This window comes from Zalophus californianus, chromosome 8, assembly GCF_009762305.2.
Source record: "Zalophus californianus isolate mZalCal1 chromosome 8, mZalCal1.pri.v2, whole genome shotgun sequence".
NCBI classification, from domain to species: Eukaryota; Metazoa; Chordata; class Mammalia; order Carnivora; family Otariidae; genus Zalophus; species Zalophus californianus.
Genome location: NC_045602.1, coordinates 116,285,312 through 116,300,167, shown reverse-complemented (window position 1 = coordinate 116,300,167; position 14,856 = coordinate 116,285,312). Strand labels below are relative to the sequence as shown.

General features: G+C 39.6%; 1 protein-coding gene across 1 annotated transcript in view; it reads left to right on the top strand.

Moving 5' to 3' along the window:
- LOC113937106 (transient receptor potential cation channel subfamily C member 4 associated protein) overlaps positions 1–14,856 on the top strand; it is a 68,581-nt gene that overhangs the window by 15,347 nt on the left and 38,378 nt on the right. Inside the window, 4 exon segments of the mRNA XM_027620802.2 lie at positions 1,061–1,177; positions 7,743–7,800; positions 10,748–10,803; positions 12,907–13,035. Of these exon segments, the coding sequence (XP_027476603.1) occupies positions 1,061–1,177; positions 7,743–7,800; positions 10,748–10,803; positions 12,907–13,035 (360 nt within the window).

Sequence of the window (14,856 nt, the reverse complement as noted above, 5' to 3'; positions counted from 1 at the left end):
TACAATTCCTTTGTTCAGTTGAAAGAACATCCTCAACAGTAACCCACGCAAAGCCTGTGGCTATCACGTGATGAGCCCAGATTTGTCGTCGTCCTAAGACCAGCTTCCACTGTACCATGTTGCCAGCAAGAATTACTTCCTGGCTTTATAGTTGAAAAAAATGAGACCCAGAGAAAGTGGTTCAATCACTGATTATGTGAGCCTGGGCAACTTTGTGATTTTGCTTTTCATATATAAAATGGGTAAAACTATACACATTTCATTGAATTATTTTAAGGATTAGGTGGGCTAAAGTATCAAAGTTTGGTGCCCAACATATAACAGGTTGTCTGTAAGAGTTCTGCTTTTTCTTGGCGTGTGGTACCTGGACCAGCAGGATCAGCAGCACTTGGGAGGTTGTTATAAATGCACATTCTCAGGCCCCACCCCAGGCCTATTGAATCAGAAACTCTGCAGGTGGGACTCAGCCAAATGGGTTTTAACAAGTCCTTCAAGTGATTCTGATGTTCACCACTGTGTGAGAACTGCTGCTCCAGCCCATTGTGTTCCATCTTCCCTCAAGATCCCTGAAGAGAGCATAAGAGTGGTGTCCTGGATTCTTCCCACACTGTCTCCTGTTTCACCCCTAATACTTACTTTTTCTTCCATAAGTGCAAACTCTGGATCCAGACTTCCTAGATTTTTAAATCCTGGCTCTGTCACTTACCAGCTGTGTGACCTTGACAACTTTGTATCTCAGTTTGCTTATCTGTAAAATTGGGGTAAAAATTACTGTTATCTTGTAGGTTTGTGAGGATTAAAAAGGGTCATGCGTGAAGTACTTAGAACCATATCTGGTACATAATAAGCATTAAATAAGTGAGCTATTGTTACTATTCAGATTTTGATCATCCTATTAGCTTTTCTGTAAGATGATTTTTTTCTATTGTGGTTCATTGGGGGCTATCTTTGGACTCATGGGCATTCAGTTTGTGACTGAAATGCAAACTGATGTTTTGGTATGTGGTTCTTCTTGGATACTAAAACTGAAAGTCTCTCTGTATGCTTTTTTTTAAATTAGGAAATTTCTCCTCTTCTCTCCATGGAGGCTATGGCATTTGTTACTGAAGAGAGGAAACTTACCCAAGAAACCACTTATCCAAATACTTATATTTTTGACCTGTTTGGAGGTGTTGATGTAAGTAGTTGTTCATTATTACTACTGCTTAATGGCTTGAGTATTTAACTCTTGAAATGGGAGAAATGAGACATTTCAGAATTTATAGCAAACAGTTCAGAATTTTAATCTTTAGAAGCCCAGGGACATTCACCTGTGTTGAACACCATAGCTTTTACATGAGAAGAATTGATTTATTTGAGGTGATAATATATCCACCTTTTTCTTTTTTTAAGGCACAAAGTGAAAGGTGTGTCTCCTTTCCCCCATCCCTTCCTCAGAGGCAGCTGTGATTTCTAGTTTTTCTCTGTCCCTCCAGAGATGTGCTATGAGAATGTGTGTGTGTGTGTGTGTGTGTGTGTGTGTGTGTGTGTGTGTGTGTGTGTGTGTGTGTGTGTGTTAATAACCCCTGCTGTTCTCACCTTAGATTTATTTTTTCCCCACATAGAGGTGGCATATACCCCATATACGGATACTGCTCTGTACCTTGCTTTTTCCATGTAATTCTCTAGCTTGGGGATAGATTCAGTGTATGTAAATCTGCCTCATTATTTTAAATAGCTATATAGTATTCCCTGGTATAATTATACCATAATTTATTTACCCAGGCCCCAGTTGATGGGCATTTAGAGTTTTCTCATATCTTTCCTTTTACAACAGGGTTGCAGTAAAGGCTTTTGTACATGGGAGTATATACCTATGGGATCAAAACATGTGTGCTGTATTGTTTATAAACTCATTAATTATATACCTAAGAGGTTTTATCAGCTTAAATCCCCAGTAACAAAGTATAAGAGTGTTGATCCACACCATCACCAACACAGTGTATATATGTGGGTTTTTATGGGCTGTGTTATTAAAGTCTTGCTTATAGAAAAGTACACCAGTAATTATCACAAAATAACTTCACATTTGTCACTGCCACCCAAATCATGAAATGGAACATTACCAGCCCCCGGTAGCCTCCTTTACCAAATGGTACATTTTAAGTAAATTTTAAATATTTATTAAGTAGATAGGAGAAAAATGGTGTTTCTTCGGTTTCTTAAAAAGCTTTTTTGAGATATAGTTCACATACCATACAGTTCACCCGTTAAAGTATACAATTCATTGGTTTTTGGTAAATTCACAGATATGTGCAACCATCACCAGTCAGTTTTAGGATATTTTTATCACCCCAGGAAAAGCTCCATATGTTTTAGCTGTCACTCCCCTACACACCTCTATCATAGGGAACTTTTACTCTATTTTCCATCTCTATAGATATCCCTATTTTGGACATTTCATCTGAATGGAATCATGTAATATGTGGTCTTCTGTTACTGACTTCTTTTACTTAATGTTTTTACTTAGCTTAATGTTTTCAAGTTCATCCATGTTGTAGCCTGTTATCAGTACTTTATTCCTTTTTATGGCTGAAGAATATCCATGGATATACCACATTTTTTATATCTGTCAGCTGATGGACTTTTGGGCTTCTACCTTTTAGCTGTTAATAATGCTGCTCTGGGGCGCCTGGGTGGCTCAGTTGGTCAGCCTTCGGCTTGGGTCGTAATCCCAGGGTCCTGGGATTTAATCCCTTATCAGGCTCCCTGCTCAGTGGGGGGCCTTCTCCTCCCTCTCCCTCTGCCTGCAGCTCCCCATGCTTGTGCTCTCTCTCTCTCTCTCTCTGTCGAATAAATAAATAAAATCTTAAAAAAAAAAAAGAATGCTGCTCTTAACATTTGTGTCCCACTTGCTGTGTGGACGTATGTTTTTATTAATTTTGGGTGTATACCTGGAAGTGGATTTGCTGGTAACTCTTAACGTTTAATCTTTTGAGGACCCTTAGACTGTTTTCCAAAGCAGCTGCACCATTTCACATGCCCACTTATGGTGTATGCAGGTGCTAATTTTTCCACATCCTTGTCAACATCTGTTGTTATCTGTGTTTTTGGTTATAGCCATCCTCCTGGGTGTGAAGTGGTGTCTCACTGTGCTTTTGATGTGTATTGTCTTATGGCTAATGGTGTTGAGCATCTTTTTATGTGCTTATAGGTCATCTCTATGTCTTCCTTGGAAAATATCTCCTTTTCGTATTTTTTGTTAAGATTTATTTATTTATTTTAGAAGAGTGCTCATACCTCATGGTGGGGGAGGGGTAGAGAGAGAGAGAGAGAGAGACTCTTCAAGCAGACTCCCTGCTGAGCGCGGAGCCTGACAGGAGCTTGATTTCACAACCCTGAGATCACGACCTGAGCCCAAATCAAAGTTGGCCACTTAACTGAATGAGCCACCTAGGCACCCCTCCCTTTCCCGTTTTTTAATTGGGTTGTCTTATTATGCGTTCTAAGAGTACTTTATATATTCTCTTCATAGTTTTTAAAATTTGCATTCTTCTATCAGTGGGATTGAATATCTTTTCATGTGTTTATAAGTAGTTCCTTTTCTGCCAGTTATCTCTTTGTAGCTTTTGCATCCTTTTCTATTTGATTATTGGGTCTTTCTCTTACTGATTTTCTGTCTTCGTTGTTTGGGCTGCCATAATGGACTGTCAGACTGGGTAACTTATAAGCAACAGATCTATTTCTCTCTCATAGTTCTGGAGGCTGGGAGTTCCACAGTCATGACAACTGGCAGATTTGATGTCTGGTGAAGGCCCTCTTCCAGGTTGCAGACTGCTGGCCTCTCCCTGTGTCCTCATGTAGTGTGAGGGGCTAGGGCTCTCTCAGGAGCCTCTTTTAGAAGGACATAATCCCATTTAGGAGGGCTCTGCCCTCCGAATCTAATCAGCTTCCAAAGGCCCCACTGCCTAATGCTATCACACTTGGCATTAGGATTTAATGTGAATTTTGGGAGGACACAAACATTTAGACTGTAGCACTTTGTGATTACTCAGTTTTTAAAGGTCCTTTGTTATGTGTGTTGTATTTTTTTCCCAAGTTTGAGAAATGAATTTTGACTTTGTTTATGATACTTTTAAATGTAGGGGGGTTTACTTTTTAGGTTATCAGATTGCTCAGTCTTTCCTTTTATGGCTTCAGAGTTTTGTTTCTTGCTTTTCCCACTGTTGGATTATAAACTGTGTCTATATTTCTTTGTAATGTTTTAAAGTTTTTATCACATACGTTAAAATTTTTGCACCATGTACTGAGTGAGGGACTGGGATCCTACTCCCCTCCCCACCCCAGATATCTCTCCTTACTCCCTGGGTGTCTGGTTACTTAGTATCTTGATCTGGGTGGTGATTGTACAGGAATGATGTTCACTTTATAAAAACTGGAGCTGTATGTTTATGGTTTATACTCTGCTGTGTCAGTATGTTATATTGCAATTTAAAAACCATTTCCTTAAAGATGCCATTTGCCCTGAAAGTCAAGATTGTTACACATTTGCATCCATAGCATCAGCCTTAGCCTTTATTCCCTAATTGTTGCTCAGCATTGCCTCTCCTCAGCAGCTCCAGTAGTCCTGTAGCGTGGACTTAATGGCCAGCTTGGGGGGCCCTTCACTTCTGAATTGTTCATCAAGGAATTTATTAAATAGAAACCAGTGTATTTATGGGAGGAAAGAAGAATAATGTGGATCTCTTACCTGATGTCTGTTGGCAATGAAAATGTGGTTTTCTTTCTTTTTTTTTTTTTTTTAAAGATTTTATTTATTTATTTGGCAGAGACAGAGACAGCGAGAGAGGGAACACAAGCAGGGGGAGTGGGAGAGGGAGAAGCAGGCTTCCCGCCAAGCAGGGAGGCCAAGGTGGGGCTCTGTCCCAGGACTCTGGGATCATGACCTGAGCTGAAGGCAGATGCTTAACGACTGAGCCACCCAGGCGCCCTGAAAATGTGGTTTTCTGTTGCAGGTGCCTATCACGGACATCTTTGCATCAAAGTTTCTTGATTTTGTGAGGTTTTGGTCTGCTTTGGAGAAGATTAACTTCTCCAGGAACTTCATTCTGTTCATAAATAGAGCTTTTGCTTGGGTCCTTTTACTCTTCACTTACCGTAACTTGGGTGCATTTGTTCTTGTTGAATTCCCTTGTCGTCTTGGTCCTGAAAGTATTTTTGAGACCGAGCTCTTTATTTCTTCCCCTGCCAGTCACTAGCAAGGCCCCGAAGTAAGCCTCTCCTCGGTATGCTGCCCAAAGCTCAGCTGAATTGGAGTAATTGGGAGTGCTGCTGGTTAGACCACTCCTTTGTCAACCCTGACGTGACAGTGAAAAGTGTATCCTATATCCTAGAGTTTGTAAAGTCAGATGCGTTACAGGGTCAGGTAGGTAACTCACTGGAGCGAAGGAGGCCCAAGTCAGATGATGTGTGTAAATTAAATGCCTGCAGGGACTGTGGAGAAGTGGAGAGTGTGGCCCCTATTATGGGGAAATGACTCTTTAATGCCTGTTAATTGCGGTTGCCCTAGGGGATGTGGGAAATCTAGATTCTTATGTAAAATCTCCCAGCTTTTCAGTAGGTGTGGACCAAATGAAATGTCTGTGGGCCAGGTGTAATCCATAGCTTGGCATTCAAGAACTTTTCATTTATTCATTGATATTCTGTGTGGTTGAGCATCCTGTGCCTTTGGATGATTGTGAGAAGTGAGGCATCTCTTTTGAAAACTGTGTAGTATGCCTTAAATCTTAAAGATCATTACCCATTTTGCCTTGCTTACATTTCTGTAAATCTCTCATGAAGACATAAGTCAAAATGAGATGAAACTTTGTATATGAATATGCTTAGTGTAGCTTCATATATAGTAGTGTTAAAAGTGTCCATCAGAAGGAAGGTAATTTTTGTTCTCTGTAAGGTCAGTGGTGATACAGTTGATTTACTAAATTAGTTTTTACTCTAATTCTTATTTTTTCCTTTTTTCTGCTTGCTTTGGGTTTGTACCTCTTTTTCCAGTGTCTCAATATGGAAGATTAGGTTACTGGTTTGAGATAATTCTTTTTTGTTTTTTTTTTTTTTTTTAAGGCTAGGCATTTACAGATCTATAAATTTCCTTCTAAACACTGCTTTAGCTATATCATAAGTTTTACTGTATTCATCTATCTCAAAGTATTTTCCAGTTTTCCTTGTGATTTCTTCTTTGACTCATTGATTAATTAGGATTTGTTTTTTAATTATCCACATTGGTGAATTTCCCAAATTTCTTTCTTTTTTTTTTTTATTTTTTTTTTATAAATTTTTTTTAAGATTTTTTATTTATTCATTTGAGACACAGAGACACAGAGAGAGAGAGAGAGAGAGAGCGCATGAGCAGGGAGAGAGGCAGAGGGAGAAGCAGGCTCCCTGCTGAGCCAGGAGCCCGATGTGTGGCTCGATCCCAGGACCCTGGGATCGTGACCTGAGCCGAAGGCAGACGCTTAACCATCTGAGCCACCCAGGCGCCCCCCAAATTTCTTTCTGTTATTAATTTTTAATTTCATTTCATTGTGATCAGATAATATGCTTTGGTAATCTCAGTGCCTTTTAATTTATGAGGCTTGTTTTATGGTCTAATATGTGATTTATCCTGGAGAATATTCCACGTGTGCTTGAGTTGAATGTGTATTCTGTTGCTAGGCAAAATGTTCTATAGATGTCTCTTAGAGCTTGTTGGTTTCTAATGTTCAAGTCTTCCTATTTCTTTGGTGATGCTTAGTTGTCTGTCCATTATTAAAGGTGGGATATTGAAGTGTCTGTTATTTTTGAATTGTCTGTTTACTTCAGTTCTGTCAGCTTTTGTTTTACGTACTTTGAGGCTTTGTTGTTAGGTCCATGTATTTATAATTGTTATATCTTCCTGATGACCCTTTTCTCATAATAAACTGTCATTTGTCTCAACAGAATGGGCTTTTAAATGCATGCTTATTGTAAAGAGTTTAAGCAAAAATTGTGTTTATGTAAAATGAAAAATGCATATCATCCCCATTCCCCATAGAAATCTGTATTAACGGTCTTTACGTGTATCTTTTGAGATGCCGTTTAATTAACTTATGTCTGTAAAAGAACATAAATGTTCTTAAAGCAAAAGAGGAATCCTCATGATAATGTTCTATAGCTTTTATTTTTTAAAGATTTTATTTATTTATTTGACAGAGACACAGCAAGAGAGGGAACACAAGCAGGGAGAGTGGGAGAGGGAGAAGCAGGCTTCCCGCCGAGCAGGGAGTCCGGTGCAGGGCTCCATCCCAGGGCCCTGGGATCATGACCTGAGCCGAAGGCAGACGCTTAACGACTGAGCCACCCAGGCGCCCCTGTACTATAGCTTTTAAAATATTAAAGCCACATTGGATCCCAGAGATTATCTAGTCCAACATGCTTATTTTTTTTTTAAATGAGAAAGCTAAGGCCATGGAAGGACATTGACTTGCCCAAGTTGATATGGGGACTAGGTGGCTGAGCTGTGACTGCGGTTTCCGGGCCCTTGGTACAGTGCTCATTCCCGCGAGCCTCACCGCCTTCTGGCTGTGTTGGGAACCAGAGGGCCTTTCAGTACTATGACAGATATTTGGGTCATCAGTTGTCATGGCAAAGATTGTTTTATAAGTTGTGCTTGGAGTTAATTTTGAAGATTTTACCCAATTTTCTTCTCTTTCATTGTTAACTTTTTTTTTTTTTTTTTAAATATGTAGCTCCTTGTAGAAATTCTTATGAGGCCTACAATCTCTATCCGGGGACAGAAACTGAAAAGTAAGTATACTTGTGAGCCACTGGTCCTCCTTTCCCAGCTTGCTGATATGTGGTTCTAGGGGCCTCTCTTGTTTTCCCTCCTAGCTCAACAGTGAGGATCTGCCTTCCGTTCAGGGGCAGCATGCACTCTCCTTCCCCACCTAAGAGCTCTCTTTCTTCATTTTGTACTGGGTAGAAATACAGATCTGGGGCTTTAAACGAAAAAGTGTGAAAGCCACTGGGCTAAAAGAATTGCATCGTTGTAGTTTCTAATAGTCCGTGGGCCCAGCTTTTGTGTTTTCTCTGGAAATTCTTATTTCTCCTATCTAGTTAATTGAGGGAGTAACGAGTAGTAACCTGGTAAGATCATTTGTTTGATTTTAAAAAGTATACATTCATTTTTTGTTGTTGTAAGGGTGATATGTGCTCTCGGTAAAAAGTTTAGTCATTACCAGAAATGGTAAAGGTTAAAAGTCAAAGTGTTTTGGTAGCACGTTATTTCTTAAGTTGGGTGATGGGTCTATGGGTATTATTCTATTATTCCTTCTTATAACTTATACATGTTACAAATACTATTTTTAGGAATTCAGTATTTAATTAAGGAAAAAAAGTAAGAGCACTCTGGCACAAGCCAGAGGTCACAAAAATACATACATACATACGTGCTAGAAATCACTTTTAACATTTGATGAATGCCCTTCTACAAACATCACATACATATTTTTTTTAATTGAAGTATTTTTATTTTATATACAATGAGCTAGCATTAAGGTAGGTATCTTGGATGACCCATTCAAAGAAGTTTACTTAATCCAACTAAATGAAGCCTATATCCTTCGTGTACTGATAGAAATACTGGTGTCCTATATTGAGGCTATATTTCCTGATCAGACTGTACCAGTTTGAGCATAGGTGGCAAGAAGGAGAACCCTGGGCAGACTTCCTAGGATGGCTCCAGGAGAGATGCTGGGGACCCATCTTGCTGTCTCAGATGCAATGAGGCAAAAGGAAAAATACATATATATATATTTTTTTTTTTTTAAAGATTTTATTTATTTATGGGCACCTGGGTGGCTCAGTTGGTTAAGCGACTGCCTTCGGCTCAAGTCATGATCCCGGAGTCCTGGGATCGAGTCCCACATCAGGCTCCCGGCTCAGCGGGGACCCTGCTTCTCCCTCTGACCCTCTTCCCTCTCATGCTGTTTCTCTCTCTCTCTCTCTCTCAAATAAATAAAATCTTTAAAAAAAAGATTTTATTTATTTATTTGACAGAGACATAGCGAGAGAGGGATCACAAGCAGGGGGAGTAGGAGAGGGAGAAGCAGGCTTCCCCGCGGAGCAGGGATCCCGATGTAAGGCTTGATCCCAGGACCCCGGGATCACGACCTGAGCCGAAGGCAGACGCTTAACGACTGAGCCACCCAGGCGCCCCAAAATACATATTTTTTTTAATTGAAAAAAATCTACCCCCTTAACTCAAACATCATATTGTAAGGCCTCATTTGTATGTGCAGCAATGTAAGAAGTTTCATATTTGTCTTTGATGTCTCACCTTTGTACTCTATCTAAATTCGTTCTTCGTGTTCTCTGTCTGCAATGATAGCAAGTAGCATCTTTTTTTTTTTTTTATTTGACAGAGAGAGAGCGAGAGAGGGAACACAAGTAGGGGGGAGTGGGAGAAGGGAGAAGCAGGCTCCCTGCCTGATGTGGGGCTCGATCCCAGGACCCTGGGATCATGACCTGAGCCGAAGGCAGATGCTTAACCGACTGAGCCACCCAGGCGCCCCAGCAAGTAGCATCTTGTAATTACTTGTGGTGTATTTGTTCTCTCTTCCTCCTACTGGGTTTAGAGACTGTCTTTTTTTATTTTATTTTTTTTGTTAACCACTGTGTATTCTTTATCTGCTCTAGAGTAGATGGTGAATAAATATTTGATGAATGAGTGAATTGCAATTCCTTTTGAAAATGAAAGGTCTAGAAATGCAGAGATGCCCTGGTCTGGTATTCCAAACTGCTCTGAAGTCATGAGATAAACAAAAAAGCCCCCACAGGTTGAAAGGTAGTGATAAAGGATATGGGATATCTGCATTGTCTCCAGATTATATCAGATAACCCTTCTGGTCAGGCTAGTTTGGCAGGGCTGCCCATTGATATCTCAGAGGGAGACCTAACATTTTAGAGTTTGTGGCAACATAGGAATGAATGGAAATAGTTTTTAAAAATAAAAGTAATACCGAGCAAAAACACTTTGTTGATGGTTCATACTCAGTTTTATCCTCTCCAGGCTCAGGGGTCATAAAAATTGTTTCCTTTTTGTTGTATTCCCCATTCCTGCTCACAGAGAAATAGCTAGTTCTTTGTTGGAGTTAATAGGTCAGGCATTAAAAGACATTTCCCCAACAGAAATAACAAAAAGCAAAACAAAAACACACTTGTAAGTCTTTAGTAAAAATGATACCCTTATTTGCTGCTAGTAGAACCTTCTGTGGAAATTTATAACATGGAATCAGGAAGCTTATACTTTGGATTCTAGCAGTTCTGCTTTTGGAAGTGTTTCTTGAGGAACCGATAACACAAGCAGAAAAAGGCTACACATACATATATTAAATTGTTTGTTTTTAGTCTATTTTATTAAAAAACAAAAATCCCCCGGAAATATTCTAAGCAAACTACAAAGGGAACATGGCTATTAAGAGATGACACCACAATAGGTTGAAAGTATGAAGACTATGGAGCTTAAGAAGAAAATGGCTACTCCATCAAACCAAAAATCAGTATACAAATTGGTTTATAGGTTCTGATGGGCATCATGAAAATCTTTGGTAAGCAAGGACTGGAAAGAGGTATGCTAAAAGAAAATAATCATCTTGGAAGGGATTGTGAGGAATAGTTCTTAGGTTCAAAAAATTTAATTCTATTCCATCTTTTCAGTGAGAAAAATAACCAATTATTCCCCCTTTACTTTCAGTAAGTGATGAAATGTCCAAGGACTGTTTGAGCATCCTGTATAATACGTGTGTCTGTGTAAGTATGCCTGCCCTTGGGGCCCCAGTTATGTCCCCACCACATCTGCAGTGCTTGAGAGGGGAAAGTTCAAGTGGGGGTGGTGGACATGAGAGCTATCCTCAGACATGTGGGGATTGGACTTACTTATGTGGGCCTGAGAACCAGGACCAGCAGGTGGAAATTGTGCGGAGGCAGAATTTCATAGAAATTGTTGAGTCAGGGCTGCTCCAGCAGGTAGTGATCTCCTTTAGCCCTGGAGCAGACACTGACCAATCATTTATCAAGTGGAGACATACACTGGAAGAGTGGGTGTAACCTTTAAGATACTATTTCTGTTCCTTCATTTTCCTTGTTAGAAAACAAAAGCGGAACCAGAAGCCCCACCAATGTATTAAGCAGGAGACTCTGCTTGGTTGACCTCTGAAAAGGAAAGAATGGTGAATAAAACAGCAATTTGGTAGAAAGGAAAAAGCCTTGCACTTAGTGCTAGAACTGGATTTGGAGTTCTGGCTCCTGGCGCAGTGCTTATTAATTCACCTTCCTGAGCTTTAGTTTCTTATCTGTAGAGTGCAGCCAGTAATCTTACTAGCATCGTAGGCTTGTGAGGACTAAGTGGGATGATAGATGTGAAAGCACTTTGTAAAGCAATATACAAGTGCTAGTTTTTGTAAGACACAGTACCTGTCTTTTAGGAACTTATGTTGTCACTTGTATGCAGTGAACCATAATACTCGCCAGAATGAAACAAATGCTCCTATAGAAGTGAAACCTATATGTTATGAAAATACAATGGAACATTTAATTCCATTTCATTTCTTGCTGCACTCAGGAAGAGATTTCAGGCATTCTTGTAGTGATATGTAAAATCTTCCAAGATCATAAATCATAAACTTAGAAGTAGGTAAGAAAGAAAAGTGTAGAACAAGGTGAGGGTATAACATATATGCGGGAATTGGGCTGACCAAAAAATCATCTGTCGTCTGGATGGGGCACAAATTTGGGTTTAAGCTTCTTACCAACCAACACAAATAGGGAAGTAAGTTTTAGCACTTAATACAGTTCAGCATCTGTAACAGTCCCATGCAACAGGAATCCAGCATGAGTCACTTAAATTATTTTAAATTTCCTTATAGTCACATTTTTTTAGAAAGGAAGAAAAGTAGGAAGAAATAGGTGAGGTTAATTTTAATAATATTTTATTTAGCGTAGTATATCAAGATTATTCCAACATGTAAATAATGTAAGTAATTATTAATGGGTATTTACCTCCTTTTTTGTACTAAGCTTTCAAAATCCAGTGTGTTTTTTTTTATACCTGGAGCACATCTGAGTTCAGACTTGCCACGGTTCAGGTGCTCAGTAGCCACGTGTAGCTAGTGGACGGATAGGTACAAACAGACCAATAAGGTAAAAGTAAACTAACTGTTCAGCTAACACACAGCTACTCTTGCAGTTAAGGTCAGTAAGAACTTGTCCTTATTTTAAAAGCTGACATGTGTATGATGTAATGACTCCATCATTGGCAACTTCCATATGGTCATTAGTTTTATGAGGTTGTTTGTTATTAATGACACCTAATGTTAATCAATAATATTCCAGCAAAACACAGTTCATGAAAGGAAGGAAGGAAGAAAAATGTAAAGAACACAGGATGATATGGTCCAATTCTTTGCTGATCTGGCTTAATTCCAGGGATTAGGCAGAAACCAAGAAATGTCTGACCGAGCCTGCTTTGGGGTGGAAACTTGTACAGATTGTGGCTGACCTGGAGTAAGCAGGTCCTGCCTAAAGACATTTACGTTCCAAATTTAAAATGTACTGCTGGCCAAATAAAACTTGGCCTACTGGATGCTAGTTTGTAGCTCCTCATTTAGTTACTAGGCAGATAGATACTAGGTCAAGAACCGATGATGAACCTACCATGAAAAAACCCCTCCCCTCAAAATGCATTTGCACACAATGTTTTGTGTGTAGTTTTAGTGATTTAAGGCCTTTGCCAAGAATTCCTGATGTAGCTTGGAATTGCTTTTCCAGTTTCTAGAAGGGGGATACGTTGCTTTTCACTTTTTATTTTGTGATTATAACCTATTTTGCCTTTTCTCTCCTTTTCCCTTGTGATAGACGGAAGGAGTTACAAAGCGTTTGGCAGAAAAGAATGACTTTGTGATCTTCCTGTTTACATTGATGACGAGTAAGAAAACATTCTTACAAACAGCAACCCTCATTGAAGATATTTTGGGTGTTAAAAAGGTGAGCTATGTTTTCTAGCAGATGGGTGACCTGATGGGGGAGGGTGTCTCAGACAATTGGATTCTCAGACCTGAATGATGTGCAGAGCTCTTTTAAAAGAAAGTTCTTCCATATTGCTAGTGTTAACTTTTTTTTTTACTTAAATATATTCAAGTACAAAACTAGGTCATACTCCTTCTGATGATTTTTAAATGATAATAAAACCTAAACCAGTATATAAATTGAAATCAATCTAATGATAAGATTCAAAAGTTCAGATTGACTTGGTGAATTTAATGTGATGGCTAATGTTACTTTGTCGAAATCAGTTTGCCCCTCACCACTGCTGTATGCTCTGTGATGACTTCATTTTCCTACCGTTTTTCTTTATTTGAATGTTGTGAAACCTTCCTTCATTCGGATATGTTCCCCTGGGTAGTGATGTTCGACTTTTACTTATTAAGTCCACTTCTGTTTATTCTCATTAGTCTTCCAACAGTTAAAGTTTAATTGATACCAGCATAGAGGACACAGATGTGAACACTGACATCCTGCCACTTGGTCATAAGATGGACATTGAAAAGATCCAGAATATGCTTTAAAAAAAGACACAAAGGAGTGCCTGGTTGGCTCAGTCACTGGAGCATAGGACTCTTGATCTCAGGGTTGTGAGTTCAAGCCCCATGTTGGGTGAAGAGCTCACTTACAAAAAAAAAAAGAAAAAAAAACCAAACAACTGTGATTGAAATCAAACACTAAATTAAAAAATTATCAACAAGAACTTACCCCAAAAAACACATCTATAGATCTCTGCTAGATAATCACTCTATTAGATTTTTGCATAATGCTTGTGAGGATGTGGAGCTTCCTTCCGCAGTCTTTGTTCCACACCTCCATGTTGGTTGCAGGCTGGCAGATTTCTTCCTCTTACTACTGAGGAGGCAGGAGCAGATTCTTAAGAGTTGCTGTTGCAGGGAAAAGGCTACCCATGTGCATTGTGGTTACCCCAGCTTTCATTTCTGTCTTTCTGCTGCATTTTCCCCGGGCCCTGCTTGTGATGCAGAGGCAGAAGATGCACAAGTGGTCCATTGTCTATAAGAACACACTGGAGATGTGTGCGGGTCCCAGACAGACTCTTTGTACCGTTTGATAAAAAGGCTTTGTTATTTTTCCAGTAATTGTATGCTCCAGCCAGTGTGTGAAAGGGGGCTCCCAGGGCAGAAACACCAGACTCCCTGGCAGTCTGAGCTCAGGAGTCTAGGATTGCTCCTTCCTATCTTTTCCTGCTTGTCCCTCGTGCCCTGACATGCTCATTTTTTTGTGTGTTACCAAAAATAGTGATGAGTTCTGCTAGACATGTTTACCTTGGTGCAGTTTGAAAGGGGAATAGACACCATAAAGAAAGTGGGAACCCAAGCCACAAATGATATATGTAACCCATGTAACTAACAAAGGATTGGTATTCAGAATTTATCAAGAGTTCTTACAAATCAGCAAGAAAAAGACAACCCGGTAAAGAAAGGTGGGGCAGGGGGAGGGGCAATGATATAAACATTTTACAGAAGAGAAACAAATAATCCATAAATAGAACATGTTTAACTTCATTGATGATCAGGGAAATGTAAATTAAGACCACAGTGAAAGAGAGAGCAAATGTTGGTGAAAATATTATCATTGGTCTTTCTTTCTTTGGCTTTTTTTTTTAAGTAGGCTCCATGCTCAGCGTAGAGTCCCAAGGTGGGGCTTGAACTCACAGTCCTGAAATCAAAGAGCTGAGATCCAGAGTTGGGTGCTTAACCAAGTGAACCACCCAGGCACCCCGAGAATGTGTATTATTGGAAT